The sequence below is a fragment of the Mauremys reevesii genome, linkage group 7, assembly GCF_016161935.1.
Source record: "Mauremys reevesii isolate NIE-2019 linkage group 7, ASM1616193v1, whole genome shotgun sequence".
In the NCBI taxonomy this organism is placed as follows: Eukaryota; Metazoa; Chordata; order Testudines; family Geoemydidae; genus Mauremys; species Mauremys reevesii.
In genome coordinates, this window is record NC_052629.1 from 28,388,762 (window position 1) to 28,408,414 (window position 19,653).

At 44.8% G+C, this 19,653-nt stretch overlaps 1 protein-coding gene across 3 annotated transcripts in view; it reads left to right on the forward strand.

The window, feature by feature from the left end:
* The first annotated feature begins 705 nt into the window (after positions 1 to 705).
* ADGRA1 (adhesion G protein-coupled receptor A1) overlaps positions 706 to 19,653 on the forward strand; it is a 463,966-nt gene continuing 445,018 nt past the window's right edge. Inside the window, exon 1 of one of the 3 annotated variants that reach the window (XM_039481827.1) lies at positions 706 to 916. Coding sequence is in view for 2 of the 3 variants with exons in the window: in XM_039481825.1 (XP_039337759.1) it covers positions 1,018 to 1,238 (221 nt within the window). In the remaining variant the exon portion in view is untranslated. Of the gene's footprint in view, positions 1,239 to 19,653 lie in introns of all 3 variants that reach the window. The other 2 variants (XM_039481825.1, XM_039481824.1) reach the window with 2 other exon arrangements.

A 19,653-nucleotide genomic window follows, 5' to 3' on the forward strand; every position in this document is an offset into this window, starting at 1 on the left:
TACATGAGTATTCACAAAAAGGGAATGAAAGAGCATGTGAGGCTGGCCAAACTAACAGGAGTAGATTTGGAACACCATTTGAATAAACCCCAGCCCAGTTTGTTCAGCTCCGCATGGCTTTCTGGAGTACATGTATATTGAAAGTAAACATTATATCTTGCAGAGTCTCTTGTTGTTTGAGCTTCTGTGTATTTTTGCTATGCTGCCCTAATGCAGCAACACCGGTAAACTTCTCCGTGGCAGCGCTTGCAGTAGCTAGTAACATTGATGAAGCGAAACTGAACTTAACTTAAAATTGACTATTCTCTCCATTTCACAGATAGAAAACTAGGCATGGAGAGATGAAGCCAATTGCCTAAAGTCGCAAGGGAAATTAGTGGCAGGGCTGGGAAATGAAGCCAGATCTCCAAAGTCCTAGTCCAATTCCTTAACCGCAAACTCATGGTCAGGATACTCCCAATGGCATCTCCCCACTCAGTTCCGGTCTCCAAACCCACATCTGTGAGGGGGAGGAGGAGGCTGGCTGCAAACTGGGTTCCCACGGTGCCCCTCAGCCTCACGCTGTCCCTGCCCCGGAGGGGCTCGCCCTGTGCAGCACCAGCCCAGGCTCAGCGCTGGCCCTATCCCTTGGGGGTGGGTGGGGACAGAAGGCAGCGAGCCCCGCGGTCCGAGCGAGCTGCAGCCCGGCTCGCCCGCTCAGCCCGGGGCTGCTGGCGGAGCCTGGCTGTGGGCGGGTGGCGCTGACAGGCCGCGGCGGCGGGGGGGAGGCGCTCTCCCCTCCCCGGGGGGAGTTTTATTCCGGTGAGCGGAGGGCGGCGCCCAGGCTCCTGCTGGGAGTGACCAGCCGCGGGTCCGCCCGGTGTGGCTGCCGCGAGGAGGCGGGGGACCCCCTCCCCGCCGCGGGACCCGGCAGCGGGTCAGTGCAGGAGGCGGGGCGGGCACCGAGCCGCCCTCGCAGCGGGCTGTGCGCGGAGCTTGCCATGAGCGGCGCAGAGCCGCGGCGTCCGCTCCTCCAGCATGCACGGGCTCTGCCGCTGCCTCTGCCTGGCGGCCGCGCTGGCCGCGCTCTCCTGGGCTAGCAGGAACTGCCCGGACCTGATCGTTGACAGCTGCCTCTGCACCGCCGAGCGCTCCAAGGGGCCCGGCCGCCAAACCGTCCGCATCAAAGTTGTCTGCAGCGGGGGGGAGTTGGTCGAAACTTTGCAGCCTTCTCTGCTGCCGAGCCGCACGGTGTCTCTGTAAGTACAGCCCGGCTGGGCTGCGGGTGCACGTGTGGAACCTGCCTCGGATAAACAGCCGGTGTGTGCGGGGGGGTGAATGGAGCCGGCCAGGCGAGCGTGTGAAAGGAAATCCAGCTGTCAAGGGTCTGGCTTTGCTGCTCTCCGTGCCGGCGGGAGGGGGTCGGATAGGGCTGGAGGTAGGATCAGAGATGCAAGCCTCTGGCTAATGCAGGAGGCAGGCAGCGGGGCGTGCCTGGGAGAGAGCCCACATTGGAGGACACTTTGGGCGCTTGGAAGTTGAGGTGTGGGAGCTTAATGACTAATACCTCGCTGAGCTGCTCACTGACTCCAGGCGGGGATACATCTCCTCTTCCAAAGCGCGCACACATCCCGATGCAAACTATGGGCAGTAATCTAGTCACTGGTGTTTCCAGGCAGCTGTCACAGCTTCTAAGGGGATGGAGGAGCTTGGACTCTAAAGAGCGTGTTGTTTCCGTTCTGGGAGAGAAATGACAGTAATGGACCAAGGAAGCCCACCTAGGAAAAAACTAATAGTTTGTGCAGTATCGGTCTCAAACCTTCTCCTGTGTGTAAAAGTTTGAAAGAAAGCTACTTCTCCGTGCCAAAAGAGGAAATGGTTCATTGTGCATAACAAAACATAAGGAATATGAAATATACATCAAACAACTTAATCACAGTCAAAAAGGGAGTAGAAACTGAGATTAAAGTTGGTGTACGCAGTGTAGTTGTAGCCCTGTCGGGCCCAGGATATTAGAGAGACCAGGTGAGTGAGGAAACCTGAAGAAGAGCTGTGTAGCTGGAAAACTTGTTTTTCTCAACTATAAAAGTTGCTCCTATGCAAGATATTACTCCCCCACCTTGTTTCTCTAATCAACCTGGAGGGGCAGTTGGGACTCTGGCCCTACTTTTAAACAATATTTGAGTTTGTTTTCACTTCTAGTTTAGAAACTCTTGTTGGTATTTTGTTTGGGTTTTGGGAAGCAGAATTTACTACAATGTAAATTGCATACTACCATGTAGGGTGATTTTGAAAATGTTAGTGGTAGCAAAACTGATTAGACCAGCTGATGCATCTTTAAACTTGAAACAGGATAATTTCCAACCCTAAGGATGATAAAACATGCCATCTGTACTGCTGAGCTGCATTTTAAGGGTTATTTAACAAATTACCTGAAATTGATATTTTCTTCTCTAATTAAAATTTGGAAGCTGAGATGTCTATATGTTTGTCTGCATACCTTTTTGGTTATTTAAGTAATCCAGTAGTGGTGAAATGATTCTTAATTTGTGCATTGTTTACTTGCATGTGTCTTGGAAATGGACAACAAATATGGTGTTGCTTGCTGTACACACAAACTTGAATATATGATATTCATTGTAAGTAAACATAACTAATGCTATTTTGTACCTCTGTCACTGAGAGGTTACAGTAATGTTCCTATAAGGGACCCAAGCATTAACATTGTTGACATTTTTTCCTTTTAGATGATGCATATATCCAACTGATCCTATGGAATTGAATTTAGTTCATTTGACAACTCATGCTGTGAACATCTCCACTGTTCACAGCACTTTCTTTAAGTCAATGCTTTTAGGAGACAAGTGGTAAAGATAGTAATTTATGACATCTGGGGAATTTGTGTTTGTAAATGTGCAGATGTGCTGAGTGTGATCCAGTCCAGGTTTTGCTAAAACTGATTATGCTGATCTTTCATCTGGGAAGCTTGTGCTTAATATATAGATGTGATAACTACACTTTTCAAAGAATTGAACTTTATTAAATCAACATACGTTTGTAACTACCATATAAATGCAATGTTACTTCCATGGCTTATAATTTTCTTTAAGAACATAAAGCATTCTAACTTTCCAAAAAGATTTTGTGCAGACTTAACTACTTTTCTCCATTGCTTAAGAAATTTCTAGAAACTCACTAATTGTGCATGTCTACAAGGTGTTTCTTTGTGCTTTATTTTTAAATATTTATTTGCAAAAAATTCTCCAGACTTTTTGGAGACACTTCTTTTATAGCCATTTATACTTTTAAACTGTACCAGAAAGTGAATTCAGCATACTTAATATAGGATTAACAGTGAAAGTGTTTCAAATAGGAGTGTACTATTGAAAGATGGTAGTGCCGGGGGGGGGGGGGGAATATATACAGGCAGATTGTCAGCTGATGCAAGTTGTCATAACTCCAAAGTGACAATTTGCACCAGCTGAGGATCTGCCCACTAATATCTAAGATTTAAGGCACTAGTCTCAAGGTAGATAATACCATATAGTTCAGAGGACACCCAAACACACTTGTTCAAGTATCAGAAATACACTATGCTACACTTTTGAAAGTGACATATGAAAGCCACTTAATCTTAATAGGTAACTTGTTATTTATAGCTAACTGACCAAAACTGTGAGAGACATGGTGGGTGAGGTAATACCTGTTATTGGGCCAACTTCTGCTGACTTCAAAACTGAATGTGTGTTTTAGAAGTTTTCCATTTCTTATGCTCAAAATTGCTCTATTTAAGTGACTGCAATGTCTTATGCCTGCTAAATGCCTCTCTTTTAAATTACATGTAGTTTAAAGAGATTAAATTTTTTCCAAGACTTGAATCTATAATTAGAAGCTAATGCTTGAAGGTAAAACAAGACTTAAAACTTGAGGTGTAAAAAGATCTAGTAAAAACACGCTGCCTATTTCCACTCAGTTTTATTGGCCTACAGAGAAAGCTGTAACATATGGAATACGAAGTCTTGGATTGCTTTAACAGTTAGGAAATATAGATGTGAATAAAGGTCATGTTTTATTAAATGTTACTGCATCTGCAACACACAAGTGTATGAAATTTTATAATAATTTGCTATGATTTTAATACTTCATTCAATAATAGTTGCTTTTTCTTTTTGGTGCTATTTTATTGGAAGGGCAGATCTAAGACAAATTGTTACAATATTCTGATAACCCTAGTGGGCAGTTATGAAAAATTACCACCATTGAGAAGTAATAAATATCTCTTAAATCAATAAGATTAAGTTATAGTGCATACTGTATCCTTTAGGTACATATGTACATATATGCTATATGATGCAGTTTATCAACTAATTTAACACAATATATGTTTTGTGAGGGAAGAGAGTTTGTTTTAAAGTATTTTAAATTGATTAACTATTGGAGTTGGTTGTGATGGGCAGATTTGGCAGGATTTGACATAAATTTTACTAAATATCTTGCTAATTTAGGGTTTGATCTAATGTTAATAGAAAGACTCCCATTGACTTCAGTGGGCTTTGGATGGTGTATTAACCAATTATCTTCAGTTTGAGTGGTGGGAGAGATTGTCACTAACTGGGCTCATATAGTTTTCAAAAACTTTACATTCAGTAATATCTGCACTATAAAATGTCAGATGGTCCCAACAAATTAAGGGAATTTTACTCGAAGAAAAATTAAGAAAATGAGCTGATCTGTCAGCTATACCATCCTAATTTTTTAAAAAAGAAATTTGTTAAAATTTTCTGGATGTGCTGTTTTTCTGTATTCAATATTTATCTCACTGCCTTTGAAATAGGAACTGTAAATGGATAAAACCGCTGCCTAATTTTACTATCGCTTCTGAAAGTAAGTGTGTATCTTCTGTTGAAATGAGTTTGTTCTGATCTACAGTGATACTCCTCAGTGACTTGCAACAGAGACTTATGTGCCTTCTGTAGCAGAGGGATTACTTTTCCTCTTTCTACAGCAGTATACCATTGTCACAAAGCGGCGTTAAATCACGGCATCTGCTATTTCCACACTGATACAAATATCTACTGATGTGTAGACCCAATGAGTAGAAGTAACATAATGTAGCGTTTCTTTCATTTTGCTTTTGGCATATTTCATTAATTTGGGTTTAAAGTGGATCTTAATGGGATTTTTATATCATGTGTTCACTTTTCTTGGTGGTTTATATTTTCTTAAATTGTGTATTTGGCTTGCATACTTTATTCTTATTATTTTTTGCTGTATCGGCCTTTAAAGTGAACTTATGGAGAAGAAGATTGATCTTGAAAAATAAGATGAGAATTGAACACCACAGTCTGGTGGTGTTCAGCCTTCCTCAGTGCCCACATTTTACTTCTGTACAATAGAGTTGGTATAACCATGTTGGTGGATGAGTGTTTGTTTTTAAAGAGAGAGAGAATTTATTCATTGCCATGGAAGGTAATAAAGACAAATATCTGGCTGGATTATAAAAGGGACAAAATATTATTCAAGACAGTTGTAGTTATGTAAACTAATGATGTGGGTAATCCAATCTCATGTTTGAGTGTCCACAGGGGTCAGCAAAAGTCTGATCCTACTTCAAATCTGTGCAGATCAGTCTGCAATTGGTTAAGGTATTGTCCACTTTCTGAGACAAGACACTAAATGAAAAGGACCAATGATCTGATTTTTTTTTTTTATTGTTACTGTTGTGTCTAAACTTAACTTAAAGTTTAGGCAGATCTGTCTTTTGATTTCCCTTCAGCTTTGAATATGAGTGAGTTTCTATATATTTTTTTTTCTATTGTCAAACAAGATCATCCTATGACCCTGTCCATCTACGTCTTGGAAGCACTTGCCTGCCATATAACTTGTTTTGGCTGTCTACTCCATAGTACTCTTTTTCCCTAATGGGACAGTACCCTTCTGAGCACTCCAGTATTCTTCCATACTTCCTTCCAATCACAAAGACTTTGCTTTGTGGTGATCTTCCATCTGGCTGAGGAACTGCCCTTTCAGATCCTGTCCATGCTATTTCTTGAGTGTGCCTGCAGCTCATGAGAGTGTGCAACAGATGAGATTCTCTCTCCCTCATGAGTACTCTAAATTCTGGTTGATGTAGGAGTTTGCTCTTGAGCTGATGGTCCAAACTCTCACAATATTATTAAACAATATGTATTGCAACTTTTTGGGTAATAACCACTTGTTTCATTGTCTCATAAAAAGGTGCTCTAAAAGCGTTGAGATTACATGTATTAAATTTTATTTGTTTAAATTAAACATATGCCGAGAAATACTGATAGGATTATAAAAAAATCTCCAGTCATTATGAAAATGGGTATTCTAGATGTAAAGATTTATTGGTAAGTGAATTACAGTGATCCATTCAGGACCTCACACTCCTTGGATGCACATGTTATTGCTTTTAGAAGTCAGTAGGGAATTTTGGATAAATATGGATTGCTGGATCAGCCCTCACTGACTTGCGGACCTACATAATGCCCGTGGATTAATGAAAATCCTTATGACACAGTAGACTGCTTGGTTTTGCATTTGGATCTCCGATGCAAATAAAAAATGTGTAGAGACACAATCGGAAAGGTCTTTGCAAGCGCTGAAGTGGCTCTGGAGTCATTCCAGTTATAGTTGGCTGCATAACATGATAGTTGGTCCTGTTGACCTCAGATATACACAGGCAACACATTCATTGCAAAGCACTGTGGTCTAGAGGCTAAAGAAGCTCTAGGTCATTAAGAGATCTAGGCTCTGTTCTCAGCTCTACCACAGAGTTGCTGTCACCTTATTACAAATCAGAGAAAGTCATTTACCTTGTCTGTGCCTCTGGTGTTTTTGTTTGTTTGCTCTGTAAAATGAGGATAATACCGTCTTCCTTTTGGCTTGTGACTCTTTTTATTAAATGCCGTGGTACCCTAGACTGGAAGGTGATATAGTTACAAAATATTACTAAAATCTACCTGTTTCTGATAGTGGTATCTGATTAACTTACTTTTTCCTTTGAAAGAAAACCTAGCACTCTTCTCACACCAGCTCCCTTTTAATGGACAAATTCTCCCTCAGTTATCCCTATGCAACTCTGTTGTCTTAAAAGGGGTTACACAGATTTCAGAAAAGGTAGAACTTGGACAATAGTAAATAACTCTCACAAATGCAGTGGATGTGCTGAACTGAAGACCCACATTTTCATAGATCAGTGGCAGTTGTGAGCCTCAGATATTTAATTTCAGAGATGCTTGGTTGCTATAATGATGATACATAGTTTTTTCATCATCAAAGCACAATTCTCTAAAGGTTGAATTTACCCCATTTTCCCTGTCCCCAAATTACTTCAATGTTATGTCACATCAGCACTTGCTTTATATACTTTTTAAAAAAAACAAACTACATTTGTTTCATGCCCAGTCTTGTCTCTGCCTGTTCTATGCTGCTGTGGTTCATAATGGTTGTTATTAATAAATAATATAGCAAATTTTACTGCACTGTACTTTTACAGTATAAAACACATTTCATGTCCACAAAAGCCTACAATCTAAGTTACCCAAGGCAAGCAAATGCAAGACAATATTTTCGGAAGGCAGGGATGAACAAAAGAAGATTATTGGTGAGGAAATAATGGAAAAAGAAGGTTCCTGGGAATGAGTTTCAAAAATGTTTTAATACTTAGCCCTTGCATAACACTTGTAATCTCTAGATCATTCATAAGGCACCGTATAAAGACAGACAAGCTGTTATGCTCATTAAACAGGTGGGAAAACTAAGGTGAAGAGAGCTAAGTGACTTGCCCCTGGTCATACAACAGATCATTTTCAGAGACAGGAATAGAAAGCCAGGTCTTCTGGCTTCCTATCCATGTGCTGGACCATGCAGCCTCCCAAAAAATTGGTGGAGGGACAATCAGCCATGGTGAAAGAAATTCCAAGCATAAGGGCAAACTGACGAAGATGTGAGAAAGATGAAGTGAGTGATAGGGAGAGGTGACTGGGAAACAGGAGGAAAAGAGCGTAGAGATGTCAGGCAGGATGAGATTGTGTAGGGCATTGTAGGTCAGCCTAAAATTGACTGACTGACTGTTTTTCTTGGTCTAGACATACCCAGAATGAGTACAAAATACCATGAATTTAAATGTTTTATTTTCTCCATTAGACAGTCATCCTGGGTGAGGTTATTTCTGGGGAGGGGAAAAGTAGCCCTAAATTCTCTATTTAATTTGGCAGTACCTAATAGAATAACTAAATCCTGACATTTTGGTGTTCAAATTGCTAATACCAGTTTTACATGCCAAAGAAGCAATAGGGGAGCTATTATATTACTTCGTAATACAGTATAACTTAGATTTGTTTTTTCATAATAAATTCTTAAATATATAATAGTCTCTTTCTTTGTCTTTTTCATTCTTACTAATCTAAGGGTAATAATTGATCATTGCAGTTCCACAGCCTAAACATTCTATCCCTCTTCTTCTAAACAGGTGACTCTTTAGAGGCCCAGGACTGTATTTTTATTTGGATCACTTATCTATTTGTTCATTTCACCTACAACATGGAATATATATCAGAGCCTAGGCAACTTGCATATCGCTGACTTTCTAATTTTGGGGTAGGCTCTTTCTAGAGGGACAAAAGACTTAAGACTGCTTAGGAAAAAAATGTGTATGTAAACATGTATGTATATACCTTTAACAGGGAATATAGGCCTAGGTAAAGTGTTATGTTGCGAATTTCCTCCCTCATGTGGGTTTCTGCCATATGGGATAATTTGCCAGTTGATCCATTATTGACCTTAGTTGATTGTCAAACAGGAAGAGATTTGGTAAATGCCACTGCATGCTTTGCTAAGTTAGGCCAATATATGCTGCACAGGTGGGAAGCTGCCTAGAATAGCTAATGGGAGACCCCAACCAGAGGGGTGAGTGTTAAGCACTGCCCCTCTCTCAAACATGAGCTCCTCCATGGAGCCCAAACTTAGGTGTCTAACTCTGCTAGTGATCCATGAAATAAGGGAACATAGGTATTCAGCTGCCTTAGTTGCACGTAGAATTCTAATCAAAACAGCTGGGGGGAGGGGAGGGAGGCGGGAGGCTCTCCTGTCTAATCTACAGCTTAGTGGATAGGGTACTCATCCAAGATGTGGCATACTCACAAGTCAAGTATTCCACCTGAGGTTAGAAGGGATTTGAGCAGGAGTCCCCTACCTCTTGGGTGAGAATGCTAATCACTGGGCTATAGAATATTCTAATGTGGGCACCTTCAATCTCTCCTATTGAAGCTGTTCCACTTTAATTAAACAATAATAATTGGGCCAGAGAGAGAGAGTGCAAGAATAACTCTATAGCCCAGAGGTTAGGGCATTCCCATGAGAGTTAGCAGATCCCTGTTGAAATCCTTTCTCCTTCTCTGTAGGAGTGGGGACTTGAACTGGAGATTTCTCACTTCCTGGCTGAGTACCCTATCCACTAGGCTAAAGATTAAATGGGAGGTTTTTCCTTTCCCCCCTGAGCACACAGTTGTGTGAGCTTGCACGAGGGGCCTGATTATGGTAGGCATACTCAGAGATCACATACTGGACTGGGCCCACATACATAACTTGGCCATCTGAATTCCTGTATTTCTGGTTTGGGAAACACTCTGTGACTTAGGCAGGAGATGTCTGGACACCTAGCATGAGGCAGCAGTGCATGTGCTCAGGCAGCGGATAGGTATCCAGGCACCTAGAATGAAGTTGCAGTGTGTGTGCCCAGAGGAAAAAACTTTAGGCTCCTACAGTGTTAGGTGGCAGCCAAGTGGGAGTTTTGTGAATTGCAGTGGTGCCTCAGGCCTGGTCTACACTAGGACTTTAATTCGAATTTATCAGCTTTACTCCACCCGGCAGGTGGAGGCTTGGTGTGGATGCTAATCGAACAGCTATCCCACAGTGCACCGCTCTGGACAGCAGTCCGAGCTTGGATTCTCTGGCCAGCCACACAGGAAATGACCCGCGAAAATTTGAATTCATTTTCCTGTCTGGGCGGTTTGAATCTGACGTTCTGGTTGCACATCGGCACCTGCAACGATGCAGAGCTCTCCAGCAGAGGAGTCCGGCAATCCCAGAATAGAAAGAGGTCCCCAGCATGGACTGACCGGGAAGTCCAGGATCTGATCGCTGTGTGGGCGCGAGCTGCGCTCCAACAAGCGAGAAGGTCTCGAAAGCCATGAAAGAGAAAGGATACAGCCGGGATGCGATGCAGTGCCGTGAAAGTGAAGGACCTAAGACAAGGGTATCAAAAAGTCAGAGCGAGCCCCAGACATGCCGCTTCTACGAGGCACTGCATGCCATTCTAGGTGGGTCTGCCACCAGTGCCCCACCAGTGACGGTGGACTCCGAGGACGGAATAGTGTGACAGTTCCCCTCCTGTGATGGGGAAGATGAGGAAGGGTCTTTTGAGGACGGCGCAGGCGACATCGAACCCACTCCCGCTTTCCCTGACAGCCAGGATCTCTTCATCACCCTCACAGAGATCCGGACTCGGAATCAGGGAAGGATCAGGCGTAAGTGCTACAAACAGGGAAACATTTATTTTAAGAAACAGGGATATATATAAAAATAGAAATACTATATAAAAATTTTTAAATATGAAACTATACAAACAGCAGGTCTACACATATAGGAATGGAGCAATAGTCCTCTGGGGATAGTTCAAAAAAGCTCTCAGAGAGCAGCTGGAAAAGCCTCAGCAAGAGGTTTCTTGGGAGAGGTGCTTTATTGGGTCGCCATGCCATCCTCAGGTACAGGGGACCATCGCCTACGAGCATGGCAGCGTAGGGTCCTGGTCTGTGCAGGGCTTCTATTAACATCCGCTCTCTGTGTGCGCCTGACACGCCTCAGGGTGATGTCGTTGTGGAAGTGCTGCATCTAATTAGTGGAATTAGTGTACTGTTACTATTGTGCATGGTAGACTTTTACTTTGCATAAGAATGACCCTCGCTTAACAGAGTTTTACTTTGCATAAGAATGACAACAGAGTTTTACTTTGCATAAGAATGACAACAGCCACGTGTTGCAGGCCTCAGAGGAAAAGCATACAGGGTCTTTCCCGTTCACTGGCGGGAGATGCCGCATAACGCTCATCTTTTCTGCTTTGCACATTGCCTCCAGCAGGAGAGCACAGCTAAGCACTATCTGATAAGCAGTCTGTACTGTAAGGCTTACCAGGACTTTGTGCAAGAGGATGCAGCTGTCTCGCTATCCAGTGGCCAATGAGAGCGTATTCAAATCTCGGCCTAGTTCCGCGATCTCCTGCGCCTTGGTTCCCTTTTTGGTCTTCTTAACTGAAAATGACTAGACTGTGTTTACTGTTGGCAAACATGTATTTGTTCAAGGAAATCACCTACTTTTCGCATCACACAGCCCTTCACGGACTGCCCAGAGGCTGGCTCAGATTGAAAGAAAAGACAAGGGACGACATGTTCCAGGAACTGATGGCCAGCTCCAGAGCGGAGGCGGCAGAGCAGAGACAGTCGAGGAGAGCCTGTGTCAGCAGCATCGCACACACCTGGAACGGGAGGATAGGTGGCGGCAGGAAGACCAGCAGGCGACTCAAACGCTGCTTGGTCTAATGAGGAGCAAACGGACACGCTCGGCGCCTTGTAGATGTTCTGCAAGACCGCAGTCAGGAGGAGATGCAGTGCATCTGCAACCGCCCTCCAACGCCAAGAAGTCCTGTCCCCCTCACCCAAAGTGACAAGACGGAGGCGGTAGGGGCCGTGAGAACTGTCCCTGCACGCAGCACACCGATAATGTTAGAGACAACTGTTGTAAATTTGTACAAGCTCTTTCTTTACAGCATCAACCAGTCCCAACTCCAAGTTCAAACCCCACTGTGTATTACATTATTAAAAGCGGTTTGGTGTTACTGACTGTACGTTTCTGGTGTCAGAAGACTTTCTGTTGTTCTGTGGGGAATTGTAATGTCACTGCATAGCCCACAGTGCCATGCTACAGACTTGGCTGCAGGGTCAACTGCAGGGCACACACAGACTGCAGTCACTAGGCACCAGGGACAGTCTGTGTGGTGTATGCTGCCCGGTCTTTCCTTGATGTGTATGCTTGTGCAGGGTCCTGGTGCCTGACATCCCGAATGTAAAGGCAGGCTTCCCTTCACATGCATTTGGACCGTAGTCACGATCCTCCCGGTGCCCCGAGCCCCAAAAGAGACCTCATCCAGGGGCAGATACTCACCCTTCCCCACACCCTCACCCCTTCCAACGCCCAAACCCACAGCCGCATGGTAACCCCTATCCAAGGTTCCTGCAAACCCACCCATCAGTGCACACCTTAACCAGCACAGAATGCTTCCATGTTTCAACGAAGAAACAGAAATGCAAAGTCAACGAAAGATTTATTATTAATTACTAAAACATGTCCTTAGTTTTAAAACGTCCTTGGGAAGTGGGGAAAACTTGGTTTATGATCAGGCTCTCTTAAAATCAAGTGGACAGTCACAGGTTACCCTGCCAAAGCCTCCTGATGCATATCGCTTCCCGCTGGGATATTCTCTCAGCACGGGTGTCTGGCTGATCATAAACAGCAGCCAGGCGATTTGCCTCAACCTCTTGCTCTCACAGAGATTGTGGAGCACACAGCAAGCAGCAATAACTACGGGATATTCTTTTCGCTGATGTCCGAGCGAGTCAGTAAGGTCCGCCATCTCCCACACTCCACCACCATTCTGCACTTGCTCAGCCGGTAGTTGAAGAGTTCCTTTTCAGTGTCCAAGGCGCCTGTATAGGGCTTCATGAGCCAGGGCATTGAGGATCACTGTAGGCATCTGCACATCCCCAACCGTTATTTTGTGGTCCGGGAAGAAAGTGCCTGCCTGGGCGTCTAAACAGACCAGAGTTCCTGAACACTGATGTTGGTAAAACGTCCCTATGGTCCACCACAGCTTGCAGCACCATTGAAAAGTAGCCTTAATGTACTCGCTGGCCTGGTGGGCTGGTGCCAGGATAGGGATGTGAGTCCCATCTATAGCCCCACCGCAGTTTGGGAATCCCATCGCGCGAAGCCATCTATGATGACCTGGACATTTCCGACAGTCACTACCTTTGAGAGCAGTTGCTCAACGATTGCGTGGGCTACTTGAATGACAGCAATCCCCGTAGATTTGCCCACGCCAAAGTGGTTCGCTACTGACCGGTAGCTGTCTGGCGTGGCAAGTTTCCAGAGGGCTATGGCCACTCGCTTCTGCACAGTCAGGGCTGCTCGCATCCTTGTGTCCTGGCGCTTCAGGGCAGGGGACAGCAAGTCACACAGTTCAAGGAAAGTGTATCCTGAAGTTTCGCAGCCACTCTGTGTCATCCCAGACCTGCAGCACTATGCGGTCCCACCAGTCTGTGCTTGTTTCCCGGCCCAGAATCGTCCACACCATGAACTTGACCCATTGCCACCATGATCTCCACTGCTGCTTTCTGAGAGGTGGTTTCTCAGCATCTGACTGTGGAAGAGGTGGAGTTGACAACGGCCATAAGTGCAGCGATGATCGCAGCGGCTCCATGGCTGTAACCGACCAGAGAAGGGCGCGAACAGATTCAAGGAAGAGAGGAGGGCGGGATTGACGGTTCAATGACGACACATTTTTCCCCAGCATGCATTGGGGAAATCAATGGGCAGCGGGAGTGCGGGAACTGTGGGATAGCTTCCAGTGCATGCACGCTTCCCAAAGCTGGCTGGCGTGAATGTGGGACTCAGAAGTTGAATTTGTGTATTTAGTATGGATACAGAATCCACAAATTAGTCCTGTAGTGTAGACAAGCCCTAAGTACCTTTGTGGATCCCACCCTCGGTCACTAGCTGAAGTCCTGCCCACCAGCTGGTTATATGTCTTATTCCAGCTCTCACACGTAACTTATGCATGTGGAAGTTTTCCTTAAAGGAGACTCTAGGAGTTCATGCCTCTCGGGGATCATAGTATGTTTTTCCAGCCACTGAAAGGACTTTACCCTAAGAAGCAGGTGATGAAAGTGACGCTCAGAAGTAACATTGACACGTGTACAGCATGCTGGAAATCTTGGTATCTTCCACACGTTTTTAAAGAGTGATCAATATATATGGTGTAGATGGGGATAGTCAGGGGCTCACTGTCTTCGCTGGTCATCATGAGGCACAGCTTGTACACTCAGTGTTCATGTGACCTGGAGAGAGAGTGAGAATCTGGGCCTCCAAAATTTATACCTACTATCCCAACTGAAAAATACTACCCCCAAAGTTAATGTATATTTGATTTTTCCATTGTCACTTCTTCCCTCCTCTGAGTCAATTATGCTCTTATTAATTGTGCCCTTCCCAATCAGATCATCATTTCTGCTTCAAGTATCTTTTTGTAGGGCTCTGCTGCTTTTCCTTCTGCCAGGACACTCTGCTCGTTGCTCCCTCTCCTTCTTAAAGGAGCAGCAGCTCTGAGGCCACTATGCGTCCTGCCTCCCATCTTGTGAAAAAAATGCAACTTAGGGTTGTTCTGCTCCTTCTCTGTCTCCTTCCTATCCTGTGACGCATGTAGTGGTTTCTCCAGTTACTCTGCCCCCTATGTTTCCCCCCTTTCCAAAAAGAACACTTCTCTGCAGCTGCCTCCACCGAAGGGCCCAGCAGCTTCCTGAGCAAAATTTCTGTAGACATAACACTGTTTTCTTCTGTGGGGGCCTTGTCACAGCTGCTCAAACCGTCCCTGTTCCAAATAATCCATCCTTCTTTTCTCAGACTGTGTTTTGCCCTGCTTCTGTTATACACAGCTGTTTTGTAGCATAAATCCGGAAGCTAAAAGGGCAGATTTTCTCCACTGAGACAGCTATTCTGCTTTAACAACCCCTAAGAAGTATTTGTACATGAGAGAAATGAGTAAGCCTCACACCTGAGATTTAGAGCACTGTCCTGACTTGACTTTCACTGCTAGTTTAATTCTGAATGTTTTCAAGCATCTGTACTTGTGCCTTCTGTCTCTAATTTTGTGTACAACTGCTACTTCATTTCTTAGCTCTCCTTCATTTTCATTGTCCCTGATGAGTAATTCTACAGCATGAGCAAGCAGACTATTTTATGTATTTCTATCTGCCTCCCTAGTCATACTTGACCAACGAAATAAAGGTTAGTCAAGACAGCACGTGTTCCATAAATTTACTTTCAAGTTTTTGCGAGTTAATGCGGAGTTGTAGATTTCTCAAACACTTTCCTGCTCTTCTGAATCCCACCCCCTCACATACCCTGTCTTTTCTTAATATAGAGAATATTCACTTAAAGTTTTTTGTTTTTGAGGTAACATGCTACTGTTGTCCTTTTTAGTACTTCCTACTGTGTTCTTATGCCTGAGACTGAGCTGAGAGATTTATCTCCAAATAGTGAATGTACTTCATGCCTTTGCTCCACTTCTGATGTTTTTATTATAGTCTAATAACACTGATGATAGTTACTTGTCTGTATTAAATTGGGCTTATTCTTTTTCAGATAAGATTATGTCCACTGTGTAAACTGTTCTGTCAGTAACAAAACACAGGCAGGTGAAGACTTGTGGGATTTGTTGCTGTATTATTATACTGTGGCAGTCTTCTTATAAAAACCTGTGGAAAAACTCTGAGATTTACCTCTGGGTCTGATAAAATTTAGCTCTTGCTGTCAGGTAGCACATAAATAAGAATGTCCTTTTAAACCTTTTTTTCTTTTTTAAAAGTTGTCCCTTGGTAAATCCTGAGGCGTTGGGGTTGGCTGTATTTTACCTTCTAGAGCTCTGAATATACTGTCTTGAATTCCCCATTACACTAAGGCCCTTCTGGCAATGTAGAGGGGCCTCAGCATAACTGAGAATCAAGCTTGCTGAGATTTTCTTCGTTATTAATGCAGCATTGTAGCTTTGCAAAACTTTGATGGCCTAGAGCCTTTAGAGCTACTAGGATATGGACCTTCGTGGTTTTCCCTGGCTAGTGAGGAGTTTGCTGCAAAAGGAAGGAACCACAGAATCAAGGTAGCAGAGGTGACCCTCTTATAAATAGCTTCTTTTATGTAAAGATGAACCAATTCCAATTCAAAATAGGTGCATCAATGATTGTTTCATAGACTGGAATTGTAAGTGGAAAAATAAAGGGATTATATATATTGGAATTAAAGTAAGCACCAACCTAAATAATAAAATGGGAAAATAAACCTAAACCTGATGATATCCTAAAACTGGACCTGAAAAACTGGAAACAGAATCCACCATCGGAGGAGCTAAACAGTTTGTCAAATTGCTATACATTATTAGCTCCCTGACAGTAGATATTAATTGAAAATTAACAGTAACTCTAGCATTTTGTATGAGGGCAGAACAAATATGCTACAAACTCACTGGAAAAGCTCATAGACTTCCAGGCTTGAAAGGACCATCACAATCATCTAGTCCAGTGTTTTCCCAAACTTGGGACACCACTTGCGTAGGGAAAGCCCCTGGTGGGCCGGGCCGGTTTGTTTACCTTCCATGTCCACAGGTTCGGCCAATCACGGCTCCCACTGGCCGCAGTTGACTGCTCCAGGCCCATAGGAGCTGCTGGAAGTGGCGCGGGCCGAGGGACATACTGGCCGCCGCTTCCAGCAGCTCCCATTGGCCGGGAGCCGTGTTTGGCCGAACCTGCAGATGCGGCAGGTAAAGAAACCCGCCCGGCCCGCCAGGAGCTTTCCCTGCACAAGCGGTGTCCCAAGTTTGGGAAACACTGATCTAGGCTGACCTACACATTTGCAAGCTGCAAAACTTCACCCACCCACTCCTGTAATAAACCCATAACATCTGGCTGAGTTACTGAAGTCCTCAAATCATGATTTAAAGGCTTCAAGTTACAGAGAGTCCACCATTTACCCTAGATCAAACCAGCAAGTGACCTTATACCTTCCAATACAAGAAATGAGGGTTAGATTCCCAAACCTCAAACCTGAACACTGTGGCAGGCCTTGCAGCTAGAGCTGTGTGAATTTTTTTTTTTTTTGGACAAAACATTTTTTGGTGACTGTAGAATCAGCGACACCAAAACATTTTATGCATTTGTATCTCATTTGCCAAATTGTTCACTTTTGGGGGTGACAAAAATCTGAAAAAACTGAAATGAAACATTTTGATTTTTCTGTTTTGAAATACTTGTTTTGGAATTACCTTTAATCCCCCCCACCCTCCCTCCCCCAAAAAAGTTTCCTTTTCAAAATTGCTAATGAACCGAAAAGGGCCACTATTCACCAAGCTCTATTTATAGCATTTTGGACAAATATAGGAAAAATGATGGGAAGAATGCACCCTAAGGAGCGTGTGAAACTTTCTCTCCATTATGGTGACTTATCAACAGCATAACAAAAACCAGTTTCAGCTTTTAACACTCAGACGTACTAGGACACAAACTGAGTTTCCTTGGAATAGTACCTAAAAGTTACCTGGGGAATGCAGTATTGAGCTTCTGAGGACAAGTATACACATTCTGTTACGCAGCTGAGGTCGAAGTATCTTAGTTCGACTTACCTGGCTGTCCTCACGGCAGCGAGTCGACTTCCGCGGCTCCCCCGTTGACTCCGCTTACTCCTCCTGCTGAGGTCGAGTACGGGCGTCGATTAGCAGATCAATTTATTGTGTCCAGACAAGATGCGATAAATCGATCCCCGATACATCAAACCTGGGTTGGCGGGTAGTATAGACATACCCACCTCTACCCTCATGCATTCCCAGTTCCTTCTCCTTTTTTCATCCTCCCTTTAGGATGCTAGTCACAGACCTGAAGTTCAGAATCTAGCTCGTTAAAATGCTCACACATTTCTGATCAATGAATGTAACACTAGTAGATATATCAACTGTGCTTTCTTTCCTATACACCAACTGCAGTATAAATGGGAAATGGTGGCTTTTGCAATAGTGGTATGGATTTGTCAGCCGCAGCCCCCATATCTGAGAATAATTCATTAATGTGATTTAAGGTGAAATGACATGATAAGCTTGTAAAAAGGCTGGAAATGATACCAGCAATCCCACAGAAAGGAGGAAAATGGTCTCTTAAACTTAAATTTGTTTTACATATAGACAAGTTTAGTTTTCTGGCTATTCCCCTCTCTCTCTTCTCTGCCCGGGTTGGGAGGGACTTGCTTGCGGATTCTTGGCTGGGAGTTGCAGCCACCCAATGCAAGTAGGAGGTGGCCCCGGCTGAGTAGGGACTAGGGTGACCAGATGTCCTGATTTTGGGGGCTTTTTTCTTATATAGGTACCTATTAGTCCCCCACCTCCTGTCCCAATTTTTCACACTTTCTATCTGGTGATCATAGTAGGGGCTGACACAGGTGATGACCCCGCACCTCCCTGCCACCCCTGCCCACAGTAACAGGACTTTGCATGTCCAGTCAGTAGATCTGACCGGATACTTTCATCTCCCTTTTTGACCGAACTTTCCTCGAAAACCAGGCACCTGGCCACCCTATCCCCACCCCCACCCTTGCATGCTATCAACACCCAGCCCTGGGTGTGGGGGTGAGCAAGGAAGATTGCAGTGTCTATCCCTTCCAGCTGACAATTGGAGGGGAGGCAACGGAGTCACCATGATGCTACTGCTCAGTAAAACCACACTTAGAATTCTCCTCCCATTTCCTGGCCATTGTTTAGGTGATAAACTGGGAAGACAGGAGGGACTGCAGTGATGACAGTAGGATGCTTTGGTCTTCTACTGGGCAGATGGAGTTTATGAACCAGCAGTTGGCAGTGGAGAATAGAGGAACTGGAGAAGGCAGAGATGGGAGCAAAGAGGCAGGCGGGATCGGGGTAGTCAGATACGCTGCTCTGAGAGGCGTGTTAAGGGTGCCAGGCTGGGGCCGAGGGGTTGGATAAGGGGCAGAGGGTCTCTGGGGGCCATCAGGGAGCAGGGGGAACCACAGCCCGAGGAGAGGAGCTGCAGTGCAGGGGAACGTCACACGGCCTCCAGCCGGCACCGAGAAGTTGTGGAAGACCTGGCCCACGCGGGGAAGTTGCAGATCCAGGGCAGGGAGAGGTGCCCGTTCAGGTGCCCCTGTCCTCAGCAAACAATGAGCCTGGCTGGCAGTCTGTGCCCTGCTCACAGCAGTGCCAGGTGGGCTCTCCAGGTCCATAGCATGCCACAGTACCTGCCCTCAGTCAGGAGCTCCTTGTGCCCCAGCAAGCAGCTGGCCGTGGCGTCCTCACCGGAGATGGGCTGGGCATGGCGAGCTGAGGCTGCGGGGCAGGGGATGGGCTGGGGGCTAGCCTCCCTGGCCGGGAGCTCAAGGGCCGGGCAGGACGGTTCTGCGGGCTGGATATGGCCCGCAGGCCATAGTTTGCCCACCTCTGCTCCAGAGCCTTTTCCCTTCAGTGGCTGGAAGATTTGGGCTCTTAAGGACACTGGCAGGTGACAATCTTCAAAGGATGATTCTGTGACCTTACTTCACTCCCATCATCTTCTCTTCAGCAGCATGGGCACTCATGCTAGTCCCACTGCTGTCCACTTAGAATTTGGAGTGAGAGCACCTTCTAGGTACTCCAGAGTACCCAGTACAGGACTTCAAGGCTTGGGACAGAAATGTCAGAAGATTCAATCTCAGATGCCTTGCCTTACCAATATTTCATAAAATTATAAAATGTGTATGAGCTAACCCAGACAATGTATTGAATTAATA